The sequence below is a fragment of the Physella acuta genome, unplaced genomic scaffold, assembly GCF_028476545.2.
Source record: "Physella acuta isolate Inbredline_101_S28 unplaced genomic scaffold, ASM2847654v3 ptg001303l, whole genome shotgun sequence".
Lineage (NCBI taxonomy): Eukaryota > Metazoa > Mollusca > Gastropoda > Physidae > Physella > Physella acuta.
This window is the reverse complement of record NW_026732818.1, coordinates 70636-98468: the sequence shown is the minus strand read 5'-3', so window position 1 is coordinate 98468 and position 27833 is coordinate 70636. Positions and strand designations below refer to the sequence as shown.

Sequence of the window (27833 nt, the reverse complement as noted above, 5' to 3'; positions counted from 1 at the left end):
GAAATACGTAGAAAATCGTCAGGGAGCACCATTCTTCCACCGCCCTCCAATAGATGCCTGAAAGAAACTCTGTTAACATGTTAACAGCTACACGAGCGCTCGTCGCCAAAGGTTGTAACGTAACACTGTAACACCAGACCGCAGTCATTGCGGGTGTTGATGGAGTGAGATCAGAGAGGCTTGAAAATTCGGCTGGTTTATTTTAAAAATAAATTATATTTGCAATAGATCTAGCCGCATATATATTATAGGCCCTAAATGTTAAAAAAATAAAACTAATAAGTTAATGTTAGATGAAAACATTTTCCCCCACCAAATATGTATAATCTGTTTGCGTTTTTGTTTCTAGTAATTCTAGACATGTACAGTATACATGTCGCAAGTGTAAAAACGGTTTCACGCTTCAGTGAATATGGACAAGCGGCAATTTTTAACCAAACTAAAAAACAGCCATTTTCTTCACCTGATCTGATCCCAATAGTGTTACGGCAGAAAAATTATAACTGTTAGCAGAGTTTCTTCCAGGCATCTCTTCGGGGGGGGGGGGGGGGGGGGGGGGGGGCAAAGCCCCCCCCCCCCCCCCCGAAATTTTTTTACCGCCCCCCCCCCCCCGAACGAAATGAAATTTATATAATTTATATAGAAAATATATATTTTTAACAGTGTCCGCCCCCCCCCCGAAGAAAGTTTACCGCCCCCCCCCCCCCGAAGATTTCAAGTGCCCCTCCCCCCGGAGAAAAAAGTCTGGAAGAAACACTGACTGTTAGTGTTAGTCTAGATATTGTATCGTCCTGTCGGCACATTAATATAATAACTGGACTGGGTAAAGGCTCAGACCCTAACCGGGCCGCTAACTGCGCTAACCCTAGCGTAACTAAAACGTTTAGATTTTAGATAGGCCTATGTATCAAGACGGACTTAAATATTATTTTACGCATTAGCTTTTAGGCATTAGTATGGTAAAGTTGAAGTATTCATACTCATAGGGATCGTGCAACATATAACCGAAAAATATAGGCCTAACTATTAAAAAAATGATTTTAAAAAATACACCCTGTGTAATTTTATTGCACGATCCTGTTACTTGTAAATCTAAGCCCTAGGCTCTGTGCTTACAAGTATACTTATTAGTAGACAAGGCCCAAGGCTATCTCGTAACTGTTGTTCCACCACTTTAGCCTAATGCAAGTTTTTAATAATCTGCATGAAAATAATAATAGCGCATGCGCACACTGTCTCCACGTGAAAATCTGCATGCTGCAAGACTTACAAATGTGAAAGTCACCGGCGTACTTTGTTACGTTGTGTTATCATCCTTTTGTAAAATCTGATCAAATATAAAAATGTCTTGGCTGTTCGGCGTAAAAAGTCCACCTCAGCCAACTGTTGGGTTTCCCCAGGTTCCACCACCCCCTGGAGGTTCAGACGGTGACGATGGCAACAAGAAACATTCGAAAATGGAATATTCATTTGATTCTTCGGCTTTGGAGAGAGCAGCAAAAGCAGCCAAGGAGTTGGAAAGTTCAAGTTCGTCTGTTAATACTGTTATAGATTCTAGATCTAGAATCTAATCTAGATTCTAGTTCTTTTAATTAAAATTAGTTTAAATTAGATCCATTAGGCCTAGATATATTACAATGCATAATGGATAGGCTAGCGCAATTAAAATTCTGGTAATTTTTGAAGACTGTCTCTGTCTCCAAGGGATGAGATTTCTGATTCAGCATCTTTAATTTTAATTTATAAATTTAGCTCTAGTGAACTCAAGTGTCTAGAATCTAGATCTAGATCTAAAGATCCAGGTTCTAGAATCTAGTTAGGACCTGTTAGGATAATACTAATAGTAAGACTTCTGAAGTTAGGTTGTTCGTTTTGTAATCTCAAGTGGTTAGAAATGTCAAATTAGGGTTAGGTGAATGACAGCATTGACATATTAACAAATCATAGATCTATGTATCACACATATGACTTTTTTAATCTAGTATTAATTAACCTCCAATAACCTAACATTAAGAATTAAGAAGACTCTATTATTGTGCCATAATAGGACACTGGTATAACAAATACACATAGGCCTACTACTTTAATTTTTTAAATTTCAGAGCATGCTAAAGATGCACTGGTACTTATACAAGAACAAGAAAGAACTAAAGCTCTCGAAACACAGAAGCAAATTAAGGTTTGAGCTTACTTTCACTGAATACTTTCTGGCCAAAATAATATTAAATTTTTATTTAGGCCTATAAAATATCAAATCGGTATGCAATAACTTTAAAAAAACTATTCTAGGAATATGAAGCTCATTTGGAACAGCTAAAACTAGACCAAGTCAGGGTTTCAGGTGAAGAAAGGAGAAAAACACTAGTAGAGGAAACAAAGCAACATCAGTATAAATCTCAATATGATGACTCCTTGGCAAGAAAGCGATATGAGGATCAGCTAGCCCAGCAGGTGAAAAATTCTAGCAAGTTTCTAGACATAGTTCTAAAAATCATTAACCAAATTATAATAGTGCTTTCAAAATAACATCCCTAAGCAGTTGTAAGGTTTTTTCTGTTATGCTACATATGCTATAGTTAAGTTGTTACTTTTGATACCTTAGTAACTTTTATTAATCTTCAGTTATAAGTATGAAGAAAATCTTACATTTTATGAACACAATAAGGAATTAATTGATTAGTCAGGATTTATTTATGAAATTAAAAGATAATACAAAATGTTTAAGTTTAAAAGAAGTTGATTACTAAATTTCATATAGTAAAACAGATACTTATGAATGAATTACCTTGTCATTATGCATGTGTAAACATGAAAGTCATTACAAATGCATATTTATTTTAGGCCCGCATGAATGAAGAAAATCTAAGGAAACAAGAAGAATCTGTTAAAAAGCAGGAAGCCCTTAGAATAGGTAATGTAAGCGTTTAAAAAAAACCATTCTCAGATTCTTTTGGAATTATTTGATTACCAAATAACTATTTAAATATTTCTATTAATAGCAACAATGGAGAAAGAAGCTGAAATTCGTCATAAGCATGATATGATGAGAATAGAAGCTGAAATGAGAGGTAGAGCAAAGATGGAGAGAGAAAATAGAGACATAATTAAAGAACAGATCAAGTTAAAAGCAGAGGAAGCCAGAAAGACAAAGATTGATTCAATTAAGTATGTCAGAATTTGTGTTCCATTTTCACTATAAGTGTTAATGTAATTTTCTATCAAACACAAACTATTAGCTTAAATCAAAAGGCAATAGAGGAAAAAGTAATCTTTTATGACATTCTTTTTTGAAAGATGCTTTATTTTTACAGCACATATGGCCAAGTTTTAGGAACAGGCTTGTCTGCTTTTCTAAATAACTGGAGTATGATAACGGCATTTGTGAGTATATGTTAATGTGCTAAATAATGTTTTTTTTTAGATTTGTTACATCAGTATAGAAATTCTTCATTGTTATGCTTTCAATATTCTTCTCTACAGGCAGGTGGTGCAACTTTAGTAGTTGGGGGTTATTATGGAGTAAAGCACAGCTTTGGCTTAGTGTTTAGGTCTATTGAATCTAGGCTAGGGAAGCCATCTTTGGTTAGAGAGACTTCTAGATTTACTGTTGGAAGAGCCATCAAACACCCAATACAGGTATGATTACTTAGATTCCACCTTTTTTTTTTCAATTTTATATCACCCACTTCTTTTTTTTTAAATTGTTGCATTAATGTGTATTTTTTTAGCTTGGAAAAATGAAAATACAATTTAAGAGCTGTATGCTTGATATTTTGTGTACTTGACATATTCTTGATATTTAAATTTTTCTCCATATGCAGACTGTCCAAAATTTAATAAGAAAACCAGAGGATCCCCTTAAAGGCATCATTCTCAAGGTCTTAACAATTTCCTTATTAATAAGAGTATTGAATAAATCATTATTTTTATATTAAATAAAGCAAATGCTGAACAAAAATTGTAATATTTCTTGTTTTTTTAATCAACAGCCTTCATTAGAAGAAAAGTTAAGAGATATAGCAATAGCTACAAGACATACAAAGAAGAATAATGGCCATTTTAGAAATATCCTCATGTATGGTCCACCAGGAACAGGGAAGACCATGTTTGCCAAGGCAAGAATTTCTTAATTCAATTTTAAAATTTTACTATTGATTATAAAAATTTTCCCTACTGTATTGTTTTATGTAAACATTTTTTTTAGCTAAACATTTAGGGACGCATTACTAAAATATTTGTTTTTCACTAAATCAGAGTTTGGCTAAACATTCAGGAATGCATTATGCTATTATGACTGGAGGTGATGTAGCACCAATGGGAAAAGAGGGAGTCACAGCAATGCATAAAGTGTTTGACTGGGCTCACACTAGTAGAAAAGGGTAAGTGATGCTGCATTTTATTCTTTAAAAAGTCATAATAAAATTAATATTCACACCAGTGTTCCCACAGAGCCTGGAAAAAATGGGAATTTTAAGGTAAAATTTCTCGTCCAGGAGTCTACTATTTTAAACAATTTTTGTTAGATGCACAATCTTTTAACTGTTTGAAGATAGTTATAAAGTTAAAATCACTAAAGGAATGTATAATATAACATAATATGAATCAACTGTCACAGAAAGTAACTACTGTCAAATTTTATTTTTACAACTTTCTGATGTGACATCAAGTTTTAGGGTTTACAAATTTAAGTTTTGGGATTGAATTTTATAAATTCACTTATAAAATAAGTGGCGTCCCTAAAAAAATGTCTGCTTTTTTTTAATGGTTTAATTAAATTTAATTTGGCAAGTTTATGTTCAGTTGTTATGCACATTGAAATTTATATGTAAAATTAGCAGGGAATTTATCCTTGGAATAGCAGGCAATTTTCCTTACATAGCTGGTCAAAAAGTTGTGGGAACCGTGTCACACACTTAAGTTTTTATTGCACTATAGAAATGTCAGACTTGAGTTAACTCAAGATTAGTACACCACTGTGATCATTTGAGCATAAATTGTGCTGAAAGTTGTACTTCTTTTCAAAATTTCAGAGTGGTCTTATTTGTTGATGAAGCTGATGCTTTTCTTAGGAAAAGAAGCACTGTAAGTATAATAATTGATTGCTTAAAAAAAATATCTTGTGTATATGTGCATAAGGCACCCTTTTCATCCAGATAAGTTTCAGAAATTAACTTAACATCTTTGTTGATAAGCATTTGAATACAAACATCAGCCTTATTTACATTTTTTTGACTTTTGATATAGGAAGTTATTAGTGAAGATATGAGGGCAGCACTAAATGCATTCTTGTACAGAACTGGAGAACAATCACAAAAGTATGTATGTTTCTACTTTTTAAATTTCCTTGTAAAGTTAGGATCATATTCTATTATTTTTATCCCAAAATTGCTAATTTTTGTACTACTTTCTGGTGATTAATTTTTTTTTTTAAATTTTAAATGTTTAGTTTTGTGAGAGCGTAATTGGTTGCTTTTTAAATGTGATTTTTATTTTAAAAAATGTGTCTGTAGGTTTATGCTAGTACTTGCAAGTAACCAACCAGAACAGTTTGACTGGGCTATCAATGATAGAGTGGATGAAATGGTTGAATTTGAGATTCCAACTATTGAAGAAAGGGAAAGACTTATAAGACACTATTTCCAGAAGTTTATTTTAGAACCTGCAACTGCTAAATCTGGGTATGTATTGGTTACTATGGTTTTCACATTTGTATCATAACATCCTGGCATTAGATTTTTAGTTCTGCTTTTACAGCTTAAGTTCAATAACTTAATGTAAAGAAGAAAAATTCTGTCTTTTGATTACCTTTTGTATAATTAATTCAAAATAAGAACAAATATTGAACTGTTAGTTTAATTGTGAAAATATCATAAATATTCTTTTCATCTTATCAGTCGATTACGAGTAGCTGAATTTGACTACGGAAAGAAATGTCAAGACATAGCAGAAAAAACAGAGGGTCTCTCTGGCAGAGAAATATCAAAACTGGGTGTTGCTTGGCAGGTAATTGTCATTTGATCAATTTCATCTTTATGCCTGATATATACTGGATATTCCTACATAGATGAAAATGTAACTTAGAAATGTTTCAGACTTAAAATAACCAGTTTTAGGTAGGGTTGAAATATTGTAGGACAAGTATGGAATCTGATTTTATTTAAAATTAAAGGTTGCATATTTCTAATCATGACAATCTAAAACTTCAGGCCAAAGCTTACGCATCTGAGAAAGGAATCTTGACAGAGGAAATGATGGACGACATTGTCAATGATGCTGTAGAACAACATGCCAAGAAAGTTGCATGGCAACAAGGGGAAGTAACCACAGATGTTTTCTACAGATCAAGTAAAGACAGGTCAATGTCAATTTTGCAGCCCACCACCCCGGCTTCTAAAGTGACAAATAGCCCGTCTCAACAAACTCCACCAAAACAAACTGGCGGCGACAAAGTCTCCTAATGTTATTCAGTAATAGTTTTTTAAAAATTGTGTTTGTGATGTTGATCAGTCTTCTGTGTTCAGTCAATCTGTTTTTACAGAATTTTTTTCTTATTAAACAGATGGTTTACTGGTATATGATGTAAATATTTTGTACCAATTTGAAAATATGCTTGTATGCATTTGTGTGAGTAGTTTTATTATGCAACATGGGACTGAGTGGATGTGATTAGATTTTTTATAACATTCACAAATACATTGATGGACAGAAGTATTGTGATATCGGTTGCAATTATATGCAACTTTAGATTGCAGAATAAAAATTATCAATTATGTAGGTTGTTCCTTTTTCTATTTCATTTAAAAAAACTTAGTTATCTTAGCATCAAAATTATCAGTTAATACAAGATGTTGGATATGGGCCAGCACTAACTTTATGGAAGGAATTAGGATATTTTGTTTGAACCCCTGTGTATTTTTTAAAATAGAAAATTTTATTTTCAACTTGAAATTTTAATGAGCAGTCTACAAAATCTTTTTTTTTTGTGTGTATTTTCTTAAAACCTCTACATACTGTCATTCAGTAAATTTCTTTTTAAAGTGTTAAATCACCAGTTCAACAAATTTGACAAAAAAGCAAGTGGAAAAGTGCACAGTTGTAAGAACACAGTTGTAAGAACAATGTAGGTTTTTAAAAATTTGATTCAGTTTACTGACATAAACTTAATCGCAAACTACCAATACAAATAGTGAGGCAATCAGCAACAGATTTGATACCTATCTTTTGATTTAGCGCAACAAAGTTAATTTGTAAATGTATTTAGAAAAAAGAAAGCTTCAAAAGTAAAATATGTAAACAAAACGTTATAACCTTTGTATTGTCATAAATTTTATCAGCATAGATATTATGATGATTTAAAAACAAAACTTGTATATGCATTCTTAAAAAAACATGAGAAAATTTTAAATGGTATACATTAAAAATGTTGACATGCTTATACATTTCAATTAAAAGTGGTTGTAATGTAAAATCTAGATTAAAAATGAAGGCTGTAGATATTCAACATTGTTGACTATTAAAACATTAAATAAGTATTTAAAATTTTTACAATTTTAAAAAAAGCTTAAAATTTAGTAATTGATAAAAGAAACAGGAATTTTTTGATTAATATATTCAAAATCTTCATGATACCATCTTAATATAGATCTATATCTATAAAGTAGAAATTAAATGCTGCAATTGCAAGCATTACAAGTTTAGTTAAAAAATACTATTACATGGCCGATATTATTACCTTAATTGCTGCCCTTTTAATTTTAAATAAAACATTCTTTTTAATTTAACAATCCAATCAAAATATTTTTTTTCTAAACAAAAACATGAAATAAATTTTCACATTGAACTCTCATAACCTAGGCCTTTTTATTCTGGGACGGCCAGAGCTGTTCCTCTCAGGAGAATCTGTTGGCTGACTGTTTAAAGGTGACATTTGGTTCCCAGTGTACTGTCTGTATGTAGTTGCTAAAGCTTTGTTCAAACCCTCTTTAGAGATGTGATCCAAACATGACTGGACAAAGTCAGCAGCAAAGTTTGTGATATGAGTTTCTGTCATTACCAACTGAACCAAGCGCAAGTTGATACTGCGTGATGTTGATTTGTTCTCAGCTAGGAAGACCAGTATTGAGTCAAAAAAGGCTTGAATACACATGTCTACGGGAAATATTCCTGAAATATTTTAAAAGTGTAAAATTTTTTTACTGAGATGGGATAAAAAAAATCTGTTTATTTTTTTTTAATTTTTTATTAACCTAACAAAGGCGCCCCCCCCCCCCCCCTCCCTTGTTGAAGGTTAATTCCCCACACAAGTACAGTTCATCTATTTCAATGACCCAGGAATACAAGGGAATAGTGTGGTCATCAGAGCTCGGTGGACTGGGGGAGGTCCTTCAGGAGACTCAAGCCCTATATCTGAACTCAAGACATTCGATAATTTAATTACCTTCTCCAATTAGAGGAAATGAAACACTCTCCAAGGCCAATCTTTCATCTGCAAATCTTAAACAATTAGCGTAGACTTCAACTAAGCCAGAGATGTTTTTACTCTCATCTCCTTCAAGCCATGGAGCAGCAACCACATGGAGGATAGCTTCTACAGCCTTGTCAAATCTTCCCCCTGCGGGAGTGGTCAGCACATCTGGTGCCTCAAGATTGCTGCCTGGGGTCCAAAATTAAAAGTTCCGCATTAGTGATGGTTGCATATAAATATGTGAAGAACAACACATACAGTATTACATTAGCAAGAAAAAGCTAGAGAAATATTTTAGAAATGAGAGGGGCACAGTATCATAACTGCACATTACAACATTGACTGAAACATAACCAGTCAAAAAGCTATCACAGAAACTTTCCTTTTCGACTGAACTGTTTATTATTTAGTGGCATTTAAGAGGTAAAAACAGGATATTACAATAGACATGGTAGCTTCAGTGATAAATCAGAGTAACAAGTTTCGAGGAGATTTTAAACAAAATGTATCAGACCTGGAGGTAAAGAGTAATTTAATTCCTTAACTAGACAAAGGTCCAGAAATAATTATTTACAGCAAGGAAATAGTTTAAGTCAGAGCAGTAAAGTGGAGAGGGTCCAAGCCCATAATTCCACTGATTCAACTCTCTGAGTGAGAGTTTGTAACCAGTCTAAAAAAAGGGGTACATTCAAGGATAAAAGTGCTATCCTGATAAATGAAGGGGGCACTGTCTTAACTTAGTGGGAAAACAAGATATACCTGGTTGGTTATATCATTTTAAAAAGCATTGTCCATTTATTTTTTATTTGCTTTGATCTGCTTTTCTGTTTACATTTTTAAGTGTGCTTATAGTTTTATGTACACAGAATTCTATAAGCTATTATGTGAAGGCACAATAGCATTTATTTCTCTTCAAGTTCAGAACTGATTTTGAGCATGCAACATGACATCCTCTGTCTGAATACCAGCATGACCAGTATACTACATGAGAGAGATTTAGCACAACTAATGATTAGTAATTACAAGATCAACTGCAAAATTTCAAATAACTAATAACATTAAAATGATAAATTTTCACAATATTTTTTTCTCTTATTAAAATAATGCATCATGTAACATTAAATTTACCAGAGTCACTCATTTGTTTATCAATATTATCGAATGCCTTACCTTTATTTTCAACATAGTCATTACAGGCAGCTCTCATTAGAGCCCCAGCTCTGGCGGCTATCACCTTGCTACACTGTGTGACTGTATGTGTCAGTCCACCATCTGTCCAGTTGACTATCCCCCCTGTTGTCTGCTGGGATATGTCCCCTAGGGCAATAGTCAACCTTAATGCATCAGACAACTGCACATTCAATGCCTGTAAAAAAATGAATCATTACTGTACATATTTTCTTTAATATTTGAAGATGGATGGTTCTGCTGAAATTGGTAAGCTATATAAATTGATCATACATTGGTATATAAATGTATAATTAACTTGGTTTATATAAATTGATCATAAATTGATATATAAATTTAGTATTAACTTGGTTTGTAAATAGATCAGTACTTTTATATTTGTCAGAGTACCATAAATAAACAAAATAAAAAACTCTTGCAGACCTAACAGTCTACAGAGTAGGCAAGTTTATCAGTCTCTCAATCAAGGGCATGTGACAGGGTTGCCTAGTAAGCACTATGTAATCTTTTTTCCCAAGACCAAACCAGGTTCCAATCAGAACAGGGTAGACTAAAGGACATTTTATAGGCACAAGCCCAAGATCTAAACTTCAGACTTTTAACACCTAACCATGGCATATCATATAATCAATTTTTTCCTTTATCACTGCTAGGTTTATAATAAAGTCAAGGTCAGTTTTAGGCCTACCACTAAAAATGCACTTTAATACAATGTTGACACTTAACAGAGAAGTATTCATTGATAATAGGTAGCTACATGTTTTTTAACAGAATTAGAAGGCACAACATTTAAAAATAAAATACTGCTGCATTACTTGATTGGGATTCTCCTGGGGAAGAAGCAGCACTGTTGATGTTGGTATGTGAGCTTGTTGTTGACATGTTGCTGCAGGTGACACTGTTGATGTGTTGACACCAGGGTATTGCAGGGAAACTGGGGGTAAATTATTACATGTTACTTTACACACTGTTCAGGTTAGTGCACATATAAATTTTTAATATAAAAAATGGAAACACTATGTAAGAGTGGCCAACTATAACCAAAGCACATATAAAATTAGTTATTTCTGAATTCATATTTTAAAAATAGATATAAAACATCAACAAATCAACAGAAATAACTGATTTTGAAAATAAAATAAAACCCATATATATATTAACATATTAGGTTTCTACATTTTTTAATACACATTTTTCAAAACCTTAAATTTATTGTGTTAATAGCTAAAATTGTTTTTAAATGTCTGGTTTTAATTTCTGAATTCTTTTGTTACTGTTGTTACTGATAAAAATTTATGGGGAAGAAAAAAATAAGCTACCTGTATTAATCGGTGAAAGTTGTGAAAGAGCCATCTGCCCACTTGAGAGAAGGTGACTGTTTGGCGAGGAAGTCATAGCAGAGTTCACACATGGAACTGAAGTGTTTGCTGGGCTATAAATAGAATCCCCAGCAGGGGAAGTGGGTGAATTAGCCGCCCAAGATGCGCCACTGGAGTCACCTATACTGTTTAGTGAAGTTATTGATTTAGAAATGAATGATTTCAAATTTGTTGTTTTTTCATCCCAGAAGTGTTTGAAAACCTTAGCCGTAGTTTGTGCGCGTCTTTTCCCTTTAGAAAAAATTCTAGAGGTGGGGGATGGCAGTTCTGATGTATGTGTCATCTCCACTTCCATATCAGAATTGTGATCAGTTATAGAATCCATGGATGGATTAAAACCATTTTCCAGTGGTACCCGAACTCTAGTGGGAGTCAACACTACATTTTGAAATGGGGATACAATTTCTTCAGACGGAGTTGGTTGTGATGGTGTTTGGTTTGTGCCTGCTCCAACTGACTTGGAGCTGGTTAAAACAAAAGCCGAACTGTCAGATCCAACCTTCAAGTCGTGGTTGTTAGCTTTTATCTTGCTCATTGCAAGATTTTTACCACTGCTTGAAACACTGGTAATGTTAATGAGATTACCTTGACGAATAGGAAACACCTTGCCTTGTAAATTACGAAAGCTGTTACCTCCCATCTTAAGAGTTTCACAAGTCAGAAGATTTGAATGCTGCGGATTTAAAGTGTGGGTAATGGAGTTGTCTTTAGGTGTGACAATATTGGTGTGTGAATTGTTACTTTTGCTAACATTGTCATCCTTGTTGCTATGCTTTCTTTTTCTGGTCATGTCATCGTCAGTTGTTTCTGTTTCAGAGTCAGAGCTTGGTTCATGCTTGTGTCTCTTCTTGCCCTCATAGTGCATGTCATCTGGACTGCTCTGTTGTTCTCTGTTAGACTTTTTACAGCTTCTAGATCTGTATCTACACTTTTTCATCTTTTTTGTTTTTCTGTTATCAATACTTGTGTCTGTGGAATCTGTATTGGATTCATCACTACATTTATGACAACTTTTGTGTCTTTTTTTACCATGTACACTTGAATCTGCATCTTTACTGGCTCTGTTTAGTGAATCCTCTCCCCTGGATTTTTTAGCTTTCGTATTTTTAGCTTTATTTTTTCTTTTACCAGACCTTGTAGCCTCTTCTTCACTTTCTTCTGATTCTGACGATTCAAAATAACCCAGACGATTGCGTTTTGAACTAGCTCTTGTGGCCATCTTTTTAACAGGAGTGGTGTTATCATCTTCATTCTGTGGAGCTTTTCGTTTCGCATGAGAAATTTCAGCCACTTTGGGTGAAATAGGTTTAAAAGGTGAAGGCTCAATACTGGTGTTAGCAGTATCATTACATAGTAGTACTTGAGACAAATTGTCTACATTAGTGCCAGACAGAACACTTTCACTTAATTGTGTGCTGTTGGGTGACAGTAAAATTGAGGCTCCTCTTCTTTTGGCCATTTCAAGTTCAGGACCAATGCTATCATGTTCTTGAAAAGAACTAACATTGCACTGGCCACATTTTTTCTTTGGTTCAAGTTTTCCAGAGTCATTTGCTTTTCTTTTTTTAAAATTTTCAGCAGCAACCTGCACATGGCTTTCAATCTGGCTACTGTTGACCAAACTACTACTTGCTTCCTCTTCAACAGATTCTGCATCGGAAAAGTCCTCACCAGAAGATGATTCTGGCCGAGTGCGTGGCGGCGTTAAACTGATCACACTGTCTCCCTCATCTGCGCTAAAATAAGGCTCATCATCAGGATTTAAACTAGACTGGTTCAGGAGTAATTCATTTTGTGCCTCCTTTAAAACTTTTTCATGATAATTATATTTTGGTTCAGTCTCTTCCTCTGATATTGACTGTTGATTCCCCATGGTGTGTTTCTAAAAGAAAATAAAAATTTGTATTTTTTCAATGTTTATTGACTCAAAATGGGATGAGAGCTGGATCATACTCCTTTGTTAATTATCCCAACCTAAAAACCTCAGTAGGACATTACCACACACTGTTGATTACTTCTTTTTATTCATTCTTAATTTTAAATGTTGGAAGGGATTCCCTCCAACACAATTAAGTATTATGTGTCAATTTGTTATGTGTCATATAGGCTGTTGACTACAATTTTAGCCTGCTTTTCTTTTTGGATTTGCTTCCATAGCCTTTGTCCAACCAAGAGCAAACTACAGGGCAGCAGTTGTTAGATTTGAGAGTTGTCTCTCCTAGCAGAGCTGCTGTCCCCAGCTATCGACCCTCGTCTGCCCGGGAGTTCAAACTCGAGACTTTTCAGTTTAGCAATCATGAGCTTTACTGACTGGACCCCACTGTTTATCAAAAATTTTAGGGGGGTGACCCTCTTTGTTAACAATATCTTTTATGATCATTCTCATCTACTTCAATTATTTTTATCTTACTCTTTTACTGATATCATAAGCTTGATCTTAGTGAATTTTCATTAAAAAATACCTGCTATTTAAAAAGTTACAGAGATTTTAGTTCGCATCCAAAAAAGTAGGGAAGCAAAAAATGGAGAAAACCCCATAGAAAATCTAGTAAAAAAAACCCGAAAATTAAATACGTTAAAAATTCATAACTTCGTAAATTAAATACGTTAAAAATTCATAACTTCGTAATCGTTTGAGCTAAAATTAAAATAAAAGTATCTTTGTTCTTGTCTAAATGAGCTCTATAAACTGGTGCTACTACATTTTTTATTTTTTTTTAAAATTGAAATTTCATCCAAGTCCCTAGCCTAGATCAATAGGCCTATATACCATAGATCTATATATAATTTATAGATCTAGTAGATCTAACTAGACAAAAATCTACATTCTAGGCCCTAGTTTTAAATTTATAATTTTAATATTTTTTGTAGTAGGTCTAGACCTCTAGATCTAGTACCCCCTCATCAGTTGCTAGGCCCAAGCCCTGACCTATGCATTTTCATACAATTAAAACATAAATTAATACTATTATAATACATTGCAAACAACATTTATTTACAATAGTAGTATTTAGTAGTAATAATAATTATTAATTTACGCTAAATAATTTACATACATTGTCTAGCTAGTCTCATAACGCGAGTTGAATTACCTCCCCTGACCCGCTTTTTTATGGCCACTTTCTAGTTCGTTTTTTTCGATCGCGTCTCGGCACTGTTGCTAAAAATAGCATTCGCGCAATACCATACGGGTAAATCTGTTTGGCGTCTGCTACACGTGATAGATCGTTGAATGGCCGACAAGCTGATATAAAAATTATTGCGACCGGATGCGATTTTCGTGGAAATTGAGCTAGATTTAGCAAAAGACAGCTATATTTGTGTAAAATATTATTATTTATACTTCTACTTACACAGATATTTTGATAACTGCAGTTCAGCCATCCATTTTTCTTTTAAAATGTATCTTTAGAATTTCTGTACCTTTTGGCAATCGGTCAGGAGCATTTGCGCACTAAACCCACCCCCCCTACGGCAGATCCGATTTTTTTCCCAGTGAACTCGTACTGACCTCCCACATAGCTAAGATAGTACATTGATACTGATGGGAAAGCCTCTAAATCTGTATTCCTACTAGAGATCTAGAAATAAATCTAGATCGTGGAGTTTTTATAATGACTTTTAAATTGAATGTCTCCAGTTTAAGATATTTTTTTTTCAAAACATAGCTACTTTTAGTACTATATTTAAGTATTTCAAACCCTTTTGGTAGTTTTTTCTTAAACTTAGACCTAGATCTAGTGATTAGATATCTATATTTTGTACTTATAACTTGCAGGCCTATTAAAATAATAATAAAACAGTTTGCTTGATAACTTCATCAGGTCATTACATAAATACAAATGTTATAAACATATAAAACCACAAAACCATAGGTAATATCTGAATTCTGTAGCCTACCTTACATTTAGGCTAATACTCAGGTACTGAATTAAAAAGAAATTACATTAAGGTTTGAAATTAATACAACTTGTAATTAAGAAAGAAAGCTTCAATTCTAAATACTACAAGATATAATAACAAACAATGAAACAAATTCAAAGCTTTTTTCAACCCATTTAGTTGAAAAGATTTTTATTTTTTCCGATATTGACCAAAATAAGTTTTTAAAGCTTAGGCCTAATGTTTTTACAAACATAACTCAATTTTATTAGGCCCCTGTAAACATTAATTAAGATTCCTCTGTAGACAAAGCAATCTATTTGGCAGATGAAGTAGAGTTCATGTTTCTTGACCTCGGCATATGAAGTGATTGTCCGTGTGGTCAGCGATATTCACAGCCGCCTTTACTTTTTACCTTTAATTTCCCCAATGTATATCAGGTACCCATCAGAAATGGGTGGACTCTAATTGAATTTTATTAAACAAACATTTTGATATAGATCTATAACATTCCAAACAACATCTGTTCTGTAGAATTTACCTTTCTGCTTCCAAATGCGGTATTTTCCAATTGAAAATTCATCACAAAACATACAATAAATTATATAAATGGCATTTTATAAATTTATATAAACTATTTACTTTCACCTTGGTGTAAAAAAATGTAGGTATAAGCAAACTGATTTCAATAGTAAGAAAGAATCATGTCTTTTCTTGCTTACTAGCTTTAAAACAAGTGAATTTGACTTTTTACCTGCGTTTTTGGTCGCGTTTCTATATATTTTATTTGCGACACTAAAAAAATTATATTTAATCAACCGATTATGCTAAATTAATAAAATTGGTACTGTTGGATTGCATTTTTAAAGCTCTACAATTATATGCTATTCTTTTTATAATTTGAAGAAAATTGAATTTGTATGAGACTAACTACATTGTCAATGATTGTCTTACCAAAGTTTTTAAAAAGATAGTTCTATTCTAGATCTTTTCGATCTAAACCTAAACATCTAGATTTTCTAGATCTAGACACATCAAATATCGAGTAATACAAATAGCAAATAATAGATCTACAACACTAAGAAGACGGATAGGTCAGCGCAAGCTAGGCCTATCCAACAACTTCATCAACACCCAGATTCAAAACTAAACAACACTAGATCTAGATCTAGGCCTAATTCTTCTTTGTAAGAGGAAATTAAAAGTTAGAGTAGCCTTATCTTGAATTCGCAATGCAAATGGCAGACTAGGCCTAGTTACGTACCTTTGCTTTAACTTTAATAATCTGTAGGCCTAAGCCCCCAACGGGCAATGAATAAACAATAGAATCTAGTTTTTCATGCATTAATCTAACAGTTTAAACTTAGGACACTGTTAAAAAACAGTTAAAAAGGTGGCGGAAAGGGGGTGTCCATGGGGCGGTGGTTTAGTTTTTCTTATATATTTTATTTGTTGACTTGGGGATAATCCATTCTTCATGCTTCTAAAGACGATTTTGACCACCTTACCCCCTCTTTATCATCTCAAAACGTCCACCTAAAATGACATCACACCACAGCCTACACCGCCCCCAACAAAATTGCAGTTTTTTTTTTAAAAACGTAATTTCTTTCTAAAATAGTTATTGAAGATAAATCATTATGGCTATTTTAGTATTTACAAAAAACAGCCCTTTAAAAGGGCAAAATGACAGCTAAATTTCTAGCATTACTTTTTTAAAGTGCATAAGTCTACACTTTTTCTACACCCCCCCCCCCTTGCTATATTAAATATTGTATAAGAAAATTTAAAAAAATGAATTCTGAGGAGATTAAAATTTTTCCTTAAAATAAAGTCTTGCAATTCATTTAAAGTTCAATGGTAGTTCCCTCAAAACCAGGCATCTTTAACAATTATATTAAATTCACTTACTAAAGTGATTATCTCAAATCTTCTGCAGAGTATGGGTTGCCACAGAAAGCTCCTTCTATTTATCTGTCCTGTGCCATTGTCTCCATATGGCTCTACATGTAATTCACCTTGATGGTGTCTGCCTTAGATTCTCAACACCAACATTTTTTGGAATGTCGTTTTATCTGTTTACCTTAAGGGGTGGTCTCTACCCAATGATGTTAAATGATTTACTCTATGTGCGTCCAATCCAACCCCATCTCTGGATTTCTTCTTCAGAAAGAAATTGGCTTATGGAGAAAGTGGTATTTGGAATTAAAAAATTGTGTGTTGATGAAATCAATGAGCTTTATAAATATAAACTCCTCCCCACTTTAATTTTCAAACAAGCAGTTGTAAAAAGATAAAAAGTTGATACAATATTGCATTGTCAGAAAAGGTTTCTTTATTTCTTGAGTATAGTTGACATGAGTTCATGAACTTATAATAATAAAGTTTTCATTCAGCTATACATGCAGCATACAGATAGACTTGAAAGCTGCCACACAATATGTAACAATGAGGTAGCTGCCAGGAAATTGTTTCAAGAAGTAATATAAATGGTTTTGAAAATAAATACAGAAGATTTAAGCATTTCAAAAGTAAAATAACAGCACACAGTGGCAATTTTTACTTTTTAAAATTTTAAACTACAAATTGCTTTTAAAATATACAGTATGGATTTTTAAAAAGTCAACTAAAATGCAAAATATTGGCACAAATTATTAATCAAACTAAATTTGACATATTCTTACAATAAAATATTTTCAACAATTATTAAAATAAGTTGCATGAAAAGCAGTATTGACTGCATTGGAAAGCTTCACTAAAGAAAGTTTTAAAAGTAAAGGTACATTAAGCCATTTTACTCAGTCATTTATAGGTGAGTAGTCAGCAATGGAAATCATCAAGTCATCTTTTGACTTTCATATTACCAGTAAGTCAACATTACAGAAAGATTTTCTCATGACTCATGTATGTTGTTTTCAATTCACCAAATTAACATCTTCAGTTTCTCATTCCATTACTTAAATAACCAAATTTTTTTTTTGCATGTACATTGTAAAATGTATCATTATTACACAGAAACACATTTTAATTGCGTTATAAATAAACTTGGCACAAGTTTTCTAAAATAATTAGCTTTTTCTTGCATAAAGAAGTTGCATTACTCATTATGTATAAGAACAATACAGAACAACAGCAGTAAATTATTAAATATAATATTTCAGTTTATAAAAATAATTTAAAATAAAATAGAAGTATCCAACATTACATAAACTTTAATTTAAAAATAGTGAATTGAAAGCTCAGGCAAGATAAATTTGATGTATTGTAATTGGCACAATTTGAACTAGAAAAAAATCCTATTAAAATTTTAGTTTTTAATATCTGAACCTTATAAAATAAACAGCATGTTGTGAAATTTCAAAAATTCTTATTAAAAGATCACCCAAGATGACTCTTGAAATACAATTAAAAACAGTCAGTAAATAAACTAGGCAGTTTGAAATCATGTATGTTTATATACATACAATCTTTTGTATCTATTTTTATTTATCACTGCTGCACACAAAATGCATAATATGGGCTGTTATGTTTAGGCTCATGAATTCTACTTTATGTGTGACTTTAATTACAACCAGAAAAGTTTAAAATTTCAAATAAAATTATCAACCAACTTTCGTTTTGCTTAAAAATGTTTAAAATGTTTAGAGCTCATAAATTGAAAAAAAAAGGTTTTCTGATAAATATTAAGAAAAATGTGGACCAGTGTGGAATAAGTTGCTACATTATAAAAAGGTAAATTAGTTAATTAAAAGATCATGGTTTGTGATGATTCTCATGGAACTGGTCCATAGCCTTGTGAACGCCAGTAAATTTCATTATAGGTGTAACTGCTGACACTGGTGAAATGCTGAAGAGTAAAAGATGAAACAGAATTTGAATGTAGTGTTAACAATGGTGCTGAGAAAATCATTGTGTGTGGGGTGGTGTGTGGAGGGGGGGGGGGGGTTACTATTAGATGGGTGTTTACTTTAGAGTTTGCAACCCTAAATTTAACATAATTTGTTTACTAATCAAACAAAAGCAGGTACAATTTACTTTGGATAAATTTATTTTAAAGATTAATGAAATCGGTTGAAAAAGTAGTATCAACTGAGCATTTTTTAAAGTAAAAGCCTTACCTATAAAACAGTGCAACCAAATACATTAGTTTTGGTACAATAACTTTCTCTCTGTTAGTCAATATTGCAGTTATGATTTTTTGAGCAAGATAATCCTCATTTATGGGAGAGAATAAAGAAGGAAACCTGTTGAATGGAAAAACCAGATAAAATGTTTTTTTACACTAGAAAAAAAACCCAGATCTTACAACTTATTAGTATAATCATTCCTTGTTTGTACTAAACATCATCACTATGACTAATTAGTACACATTTAAAAAGAAGATAAGCTCTGGATACGAGGAGTAAAAAAAAAAGTTCCCTTTTCCAAACCTTATGGTCCATAGGGCAAGTGAAACTGAGTTACCTGTTTTTGTGACCTCAGCATATGATGGAATAATGTGGTCAGCACTATGCCCAGCCTGTACTTTCCCTAACAAAAGTTAGGTACCCATCAGAGCTGGGTGGACTCTGGGATGTTCTACTCAATTTAACCTGGATTTGAGACATACAGGTTAGTAGTCCAGTACTCGTGGTGATACCAAAACTCACCTTGTAGTGATACCAGCAAACATCTCATTATCGACGTGATACGGGTATATGATAGTGACCTTGATGCCCAAGTGCCCAGAGCTGACTAGTTCATCACGAAGAGCTTCTGTTCAAGATGAAATATCAGTCAGGTTTTAATAAGTTTGACACACAGAATAGATAAATGCAAATTTTATACAAGATCTATGCATTTCCTGAAAAATGGGAAATAATTACTCAGACACAGATGAGATTAAAAATGTTTAAAAATTACAATGCATTTAATTTTTAAAAATGTGTTACATATTTGTAACAAAAGCAACTGCAAGCAGAAAATGTTTTATCAAATGTTTCCACAATACAATATTATTATTACCAACTAATGGTTCATTAACATCTTCTATCTAGCACTTGTTAAATACTTTTCCATCATTTTCACTTTTGAATACATACTTGAAATTTAAACTTCTTTATATATTAAAATAATATTTTTAAACTTATTTATTGAGACAATTTTAAAAGAAATTATTTGTCTCTCGTTGAAATTTCTCTAAGATTAACAACCATTATTAGTTATAAATATATACAATATAAATACGTTACTGACTGTTAGTGTACTAAAAAAACAAAACATCTATATATATAATTCTCTTCTGGGAGCCGTTAGAAAACAAGCTGCAAGCGCCTCCTTGCAGTCCCCTCTCTTTCTCTCTATCACTATCACTACCACCCCCACCCCACCCCCACATTGTCTGGTGAGCTGTGGTCACGCTGTTTACATTTTACAATCATAGAGACGGGTTCGGTGACGGCTATTAGGGGCAGATAATTTAGTTTGAAACGATTAAAAACATAGAGGAGGTAACTAAGAGGAGGCTGCTTTCACGTGGGGGGGAGGGGGGTTTAGTGTTTTTAAGCAAATATTTTCAGTGGCAGCATTGGTACTGTCCAATTCACAAATTATAAATTACTGAAAAGTAGAAAAAAAAAACAACTAAATAGCGGCGTATGATACGCAGCGGGTCGGCTCGTATTTTTTAAATATTTAGAATAAAAAACAACTAAATAGCAGATCAGAAACCTGTAAATCCTGACGAAGCAAACTTGGAACTGCAATAATCAGCTGCTCCATTTAAAGCTGATAATCCCAACATGGAACTTATGGTAACAATATGGCCTTTATTCTGTTTAACCATGCCAGGCAAGAAGGCTCTAGTAGTCTGAAGTACAATTAATTATCGTTAGTTGATAATAATTCTTTGCATAGACAATTTAAGCAATGATTCAAAAAATTGCAAGCCTGGATAAAATATATTTAATTAATTTATATTAGATCTTTTGTCAACCAGTTGTGTAATCTAATTCAGAACCAAGGATAAATACGGAATTAAAAAACCTAATACAGCTCTTTTAGAGTAGCTCTAAGTATTGATCACTTTTCAAACTGTCAGTGTTATCAATTATTGAATTGAAAATTTGTAATGTTCTTAATTAATTAGTTTAAATAATTACCCATAAATGTGCCAGAGTATTAGTGCGGAATGTAGCTTCTGTTTGTGCAGGGTCACTATTGATGATAGAGTTCGCGTGTACAACACCAGCATTATTTATAAGCATCGTAACCTGCCCGAACTTTGCCTCCACCTCTTTTGCCTTTTCGAAAAAATAAGAATCAACACTAGTACAGTACTTTAGCATTATCAGAAAAGCAATAATATTAAGAATTATTATTTCAAGCTGTAACTGTAAAGCTAATGATTAATTACTAAGTATAAATTAAAATTAGAAATTTGACATAGAAAACATACCATAGAATAAATTTGTTCTCTGGAACTAACATCACAAACCATGTAAGCACAGTTCACACCTTGTTCTTGTACTTCTTTAGCAGTTTGTAACAGTGATGATTGCGTACGGCCACATATTATAATCTGTAAAAAAAAAAAAAAGCTTTTTTTTCTAATATATTTCTAGACATTTTTACAACATTGGTAATGTTCTGAACCCCATAAACTTAAGTAAGTACTAACTGACCAAATGTAAAAGAAGTTTATGATTTATTTTTGCCAGGAGTACACTATTTTCTATGTAGTGTTTTATTATTTTTATAATGAGAGTCTGGCCCTATTTGTAAATAATCAGTGCGGAGCAGACTCCAAACAGAAACAGTAGGTGTTTAAAGAAATGAATCAAGAAAGGAATGGAAAAGAGTTAAACAGTGAGTGACCACAGTTGATATGTGGAGAGTGCAACAGTAATGATGACAGCATTAAGAGGTTGCATGCATGATTCGATTGAATATAAAACCTAAAGGGGAGAGAAAACAAGTTCACACCTGCTCAGTGTCATTTGCCTATCAATTACGCATATGAAATATTATTCAAAGTACATGTTTCAGGATTGGAATGGTGTGGTTGAATTGTAGAACGTTAGACTGCAAACTCAAAAGTCTCAAGTTCATAATCCGGTCTCAAGTCAGTATTACATCCATAACTCCACCAATTCTGATGGGTACCTGACTATTATTAGGGAAAGTACATGTGGTTGGTCATAGTGTTGACCACATAATCCCTTCATATGCCAAGGTCATTGAAACAGGTGAACTTTTACCTGCCGTATGGATCATAAAGTTCAAAAAGGGTATTTTATTTTTACTTTACTTACAAAAAAATTACATACATGTTTAGGGTGAAGTCTGGCAAAACCAAGTGCAATCTTTCTCCCTATTCCACGCCCTCCTCCAGTAATAAGGATGATCTCATTGTCTACTGTTTTTATACTGCCAGACGCAAACCAATTTACAATGTCATTGAAAACAATGGTAAAAAGGCGCCATACAAAGAGCAAGGCTGATTGCATTCTTTTTACAAGAGCTGGCATGTCAAAATGATTAGTTATTTTAAAGCAGCAAGGCCTATCCAGTGATACAACAACACTTTACTTTAATGACTCATGAGCCTTGCAAGTGCTTTTGCGGCCTGGATCTGAAATTGATTTATAAATACAAAATTATGATCATGACAATGAATTAAAGTAAGCTATACTGTATCTTATTTATTATTTAAACTAATTTTAGTAATTTATATAATAAGACTAATTTTATTTATCAAAGTGGCTATTTGGACCTGAGTCTATAGCAACAGACCTCTAGTCACCTTGGTGCGTAAAGCCACAGTCCAGGAATTAATTATGGGGCATATTTACTATTATTACCTATATTAAACTTTATACATTTAATGTTGTTTTTCTTCTGAATTTGACAGTTCTTTTTTCTTCTTGTATTACCCAATATCTAAATACTAAATAAATAAGTACTAAATAAATCAAAACCAATAGGAGACAGAACAGAAGTTTGATAATATCAAAATTCTGCTGAACAGAAGTTTGATAATGTCTGGTTTCCTCTTTGAGTTAAAATCATATTTGACGGCGAATATATGATCACCAAGAAACTTGGGGAGGTTGTTGAGTACACTCCCGATAGGGTTTCCGCCATGTTATCTTTTCCACCTAGGGGCTAAACAATCCCCATATACCAGGGGTCTCCAAACTTTTCAGTCCGAGGGCCGCATTAACTATCAAATTTCAGTTCGGGGGCCAGTTTCTTCCAGGCATGTCTTTGATTTTTCTGGGCAAACTTCCTCAGCCATCACCAACAAACGATTTTTCCTTGGACAAAAAAGATCTCCGCGGGCCAGATGAGAGGACTTCGCGGGCCGCAATTTGGAGACCCCTGCCATATACCATAAAATAAAAAATCAAGGGATATAACCAAGCTTAGATGTTTTTGTAAAAATATTGATTGAGTTATACCCCTTTGTTAATTACACAATCCTACATTCTGGCACATATGTCTCTGACACAACCATATACAGTAAATACAGTAGAAGCTGGGTTCGGGCATAGTATGAAGAGGTGTCCTAATTTCCACGGTGGCTACCTTAGTAGTTGTGGATTGCGTTAATTTAACGTCCCGGGCAGGGGGTACTACTTGACGCAACAGTCTTACGGCACCATGGGTGTTCGTGTGACCAAGAGCATCCTGGGATCCCTTAAGAGCTTTATGGCATCTACATTTGTTTTAAAGGTGCCCTACATGAGGGATACAGTCGGCTACTACAATTATCTAAACTGAAATAGGGTAGCACCCGGGACTCCTGTGATGGCTCAATGACACTTGGACGGTTGCCCATGTGGAGGGTTACCAACGTACGCTCAAGGCCTTTCTTTTTCTGATACAACATGTATCTGTTATTACAATAGCAAGAGCGAATCATAGGTGTGGAAAGAAAACAAGGTCATGTGTCTAAAAATACACTAGGCCTATCGATAATGATTTTTTAAACAAGTGTCCTTGAATTTTCTGAGATCGCAGGTACTTCAATAAATAATAACACAGTAATACTCACTAATTACTAGACCTAGGCCCTATAGATAATTAAATAAATAAATACCTAGAATCTAGACTATTCTATTATGGTAAAGTCAAAAAAGGCCTAATAGATTTATAATCTTACTAACTAATTATTAAGGACATGCTATTTCACATGAGATATTTATTAATTCACTGTTGAACAGAGATGTGAGCTAATAACTAAACTGATGCCTATTGAAAATTATAATTTAAATTATTAGGCCTAGGCCTATTCGCTATTGCTTTTACTTTTAAGATATAGACTAGCATGAAATGAAAATATACTTACGCTGAACGCTGTCTTTTGCAGGCTAGTCTATTTCTAAAAAGTATTAGATTTACTTTCAAAGAAAGTTTTAGTTTAGTAAAGCAGTCTGGCTTGATAATAACTAGATCTAGAAATCTAGATCTACTATATTTCTAGATCTAAGTAAGTAACCTACAAGTCCACAAGTCTGAAGTTAGTCACTCTCTTCTAAAATCTAAAGTAGGTGCCTAAGTAAATAAATAAATATTACTAAAATAATAATAAATTAATAAATATTAGGCCTATATTATTATTAAATAATAAATAAATAGGTAATCTATCGTTTTGGATACGTAAAATCGCCCGCGGCTATTAATGTACGAAAACGTTACCTCATTATCAAGGCTGTAATATAAGTATATTGTGATATGTTTGTGTCAAATATTATAGATAAATGAATAATAAACCTAAATCAATGGCTAAATATATCAATATAGGCCAGAAATTAACTTTAAACAGCAGCGTCTGCAAGCAAGATTTGCTATATACTATATAAACAGCAGCCATTTGTAAAATAGAGTGACTTCCGCCTGAATCTTGCGCTATAAGTCTATAAAAATAAAACTTTAACAAGATGGCTGCTATAGTAAATGAGCATGGTTGCATCTGTTGGAAACATCGCTGGTGTTCATTTATGACTGAAAAGTTTTAATTCAATTGTTTAAAAACAGGTACATAAATGAAACAAGGAAACATTTTTGTATTTTTCAAAACATAAATCCTCCTCAAAATGTGAAAAAATTATTAAAATGTAAGGAGTCACCTGTTTTTCACATTACTAGTTGCGGGCGATTTTACGTACCTAAAACGATAGATTACCAATAAATATTAAACTGGTGTAAAGTGTAAACAAACAACTAATGAACTAAAATAACTAAAAAGTCTAGATCTAGATTCTAGATCTAGATCTATATTAATTCTATATTAAATAATTCAATAATGCACTCTGGTGCGACTAACTACACTTTCTAGATTTAGCCACAGGCTATTTTACTAAGCTACGCGTGGGAGTGCGGCAAGGGCGATGGAACAATGTCTACAGTCTACTACACAATAGTACACAAGCCTGCCTGACCTAGGATAAGCCTAACCCCTAATCCATGTTTTTGTTTATGTTGTAAATGTAATGTAATGATAGGCTAAGGCTAGCTTACCTTTCACCTCAAAATAAAAAAGTCCTAGCTTTTTTGTGGAACAAACCTTTCACGAAATTTTTTAAAAATTAAATTAAGTATTTATTATTATTTATCTTTAAAATCTGCCTAACATTTTTTTTTTATTTACTTATACCATCAAAGATAAATTACAAAAAATATAAATAGAAAAATGGAGATATTTTTCTAAATTTTCGTTGAATATTCTTTATATATTGTTTTAAAAAAACTCGGCTTGTTATAAATAGACGGAAAACCCCTAAAATTTCTTGAAATAACGACCAATTATAAAATACCTTTTAATAAGACAGGAAGTGACTGATTTAAGGGTTGAGGTTCGAGACTTAGGCCTAGATTTAGATTCTAGATCTAGACTAGATTCTAGTAATAAATATTACTAGACAATACTAGATCTAGATCTAATATTTTTTGCAATGCATTTAGATCTAACTAGATCTAAAATCTAGATCTAGTGTTTAATTATTTAGGTAGCATTTTTTAAAAAAATTTACAAGAAAATTAGGCCTAAATAATTAAATAATAAAAAAGGTAGGCCTACAAAAACTTTAGATTTAGTTCTAGATTAGATCTATTCTAGATCTAGATTCTAGAATCTAGATCTAGAGCTAGATTTAGATCTAGAATCTAGTAAGTTAGTAAGTTTAGTTAGATTAGGCTATCTAAATTTTTAGATTTTTGTATTGTATTTTGACTTTTTGTTATTGTTTCAATATATATGTTGCCCCCCCCCCCCCAATGTACTATGTATTAATAATAAGGCCTAGATCTAGTTTTATTCTAGATACATCTAGAATCTATAAAATATAGATAGATTAAGATAAGGTCTAGGAATCAAACAAGCCTACTTCACTACTTAGGTCTAGCAGTACTAGGCTAACTAAATTTTATATTACATTTACATAGGCCTAGTTTTTTTTTAGTGTAAGTACTATTAGACATAAGTCATAAGTGTAATTTAGTGTAACATTGATTTACAAATTTAAAACATAGATTCTAGTAGTACATAATAACTTATTAATAACATAGGCCTATAGATTTCTTATATAGTATATAGTATATAGACTTTAGATCTAGGCCTATTGAGTCACTATTGACTCAATTTTCATTTTAAACATGACCACTGAATAAAAAAAGTCCATACACTTAATCTGCTAGGCACTAATCTAGAGATAATAGGATCTAGATTATAAATAGATCAACATCTACCGATCTATTTTAGTAGGCCTAGTAGTATTATATTACTATTAGATTAGTTTAGTAGGCCTAAAGCTAATCTATATATATATATAATTCTCTTCGTGGAGACCATAGAAAACACCAAGCTGTAAGCGCACCTAACAGCCCCCTCTTTTCCTCTCTAGGCATATCCCTACCACCCCCACATGGTCTGGTGAGCTGTGGTTCATGCTAAATGTTTACAATCGTAGAGCTGAGTTTAGTGACGTCTATTAAGGGCAGATAATTTAGTTTGAAACGATTTTAAACTTAAGGGAGGTAACTAAGAGGAGGCTGCTTTCACTGAGGGGGGGAGGGAGTGTAGGGGTCAGAGGAAAGGAAGGGGAACGACCTACTGATAGTGTTTTAAAGCAAATATTTTCAGTGGCAGCTTTGGTACTGTCGAATTCACAAATTATGAATTACTGAAAAGTAGAAAACAACTAAATAGCAGCATATGATACGCCCCCGGTTGGCTCGTCTAGAATAATCCAGATTACTGAAATCTCAGATCACAAGATACGGTGATAGATTTTAGATCTTACTACTAAATCTAGCATTTTAGACTATATACTAGATTTTAGATAGATCTAGAATCTAGGTAGGAGATAATGATTGTAAAGGTAGATATAGATATATAAAATTATAATTTATTACCAATACAGTGTAGGCCTAATCTGTTGTAACCATAATAATGTAGTACTAGTTAATTAGTCTAGTAATAATGTACTTAAACTAAAGTTACTCTAAGTGACATAGTAGGCCAACCAGTAGATAGATAGGCCTTTACTATATAGTACTATATAGGCCTACTATACATAGTTATAGACTGATTTTTTGACTACAGTGATTACACTACACCAGGGGTCTCCAAACTACGGCCCGCGGGCCGGATTTGATAGTTAATGCGGCCCACGGACTGAAAAGTTTGGAGACCCCTGCACTACACAATACTACTACTGACTAGAAATAGGTCAATTAAGGGGTCGTGTCTAAACAATGTCACACACCTATTTGGGGGGGGGGGGGGGGGGGGGGGTAATGTTTTGATGAGGGGTAGGGGTTCAGAAAGTGTAAGGACACACTTTTGCTTGTTAAAATATAATAGATTTATGTAGAGAGAAAAGAGATTCCTCTTTAGACTGGCAAACCATTGGGCAAGATGAAGTAGAGTTCATGTT

The 27833-nt window shown here is 33.1% G+C and overlaps 3 protein-coding genes across 3 annotated transcripts; 1 reads left to right on the top strand and 2 right to left on the bottom strand.

The window, feature by feature from the left end:
- Window positions 1–1224: 1224 nt before the first annotated feature.
- On the top strand, window positions 1225–6772 carry LOC131958225 (ATPase family AAA domain-containing protein 3). The gene is made up of 15 exons (XM_059323111.1): window positions 1225–1527; window positions 2103–2179; window positions 2290–2451; window positions 2842–2911; window positions 3000–3165; window positions 3312–3381; window positions 3481–3636; window positions 3822–3878; window positions 3990–4115; window positions 4255–4379; window positions 5031–5082; window positions 5245–5315; window positions 5511–5678; window positions 5895–6003; window positions 6207–6772. Exons 1-15 carry the CDS (start codon window positions 1344–1346, stop codon window positions 6456–6458), a joined length of 1845 nt encoding a protein of 614 aa, XP_059179094.1. The 5' UTR covers window positions 1225–1343; the 3' UTR covers window positions 6459–6772.
- Window positions 6773–7618: 846 nt separating this feature from the next.
- Window positions 7619–15929, bottom strand: LOC131958224 (uncharacterized). Its single transcript, XM_059323110.1, has 6 exons — window positions 15868–15929; window positions 10972–12913; window positions 10468–10586; window positions 9635–9830; window positions 8438–8653; window positions 7619–8163 (listed from the first exon to the last, which is right to left on the bottom strand). The coding sequence occupies exons 2-6, from the start codon at window positions 12902–12904 to the stop codon at window positions 7844–7846; spliced, it is 2784 nt and encodes a 927-aa protein (XP_059179093.1). The 5' UTR covers window positions 12905–12913; window positions 15868–15929; the 3' UTR covers window positions 7619–7843.
- A 1305-nt stretch (window positions 15930–17234) lies between these two features.
- Window positions 17235–22518, bottom strand: LOC131958227 (short-chain dehydrogenase/reductase 3-like). Its single transcript, XM_059323115.1, has 7 exons — window positions 22221–22518; window positions 21350–21472; window positions 21054–21194; window positions 20623–20761; window positions 19563–19668; window positions 19032–19157; window positions 17235–18760 (listed from the first exon to the last, which is right to left on the bottom strand). The coding sequence occupies exons 1-7, from the start codon at window positions 22419–22421 to the stop codon at window positions 18667–18669; spliced, it is 930 nt and encodes a 309-aa protein (XP_059179098.1). The 5' UTR covers window positions 22422–22518; the 3' UTR covers window positions 17235–18666.
- Between the last annotated feature and the right edge of the window lie 5315 nt (window positions 22519–27833).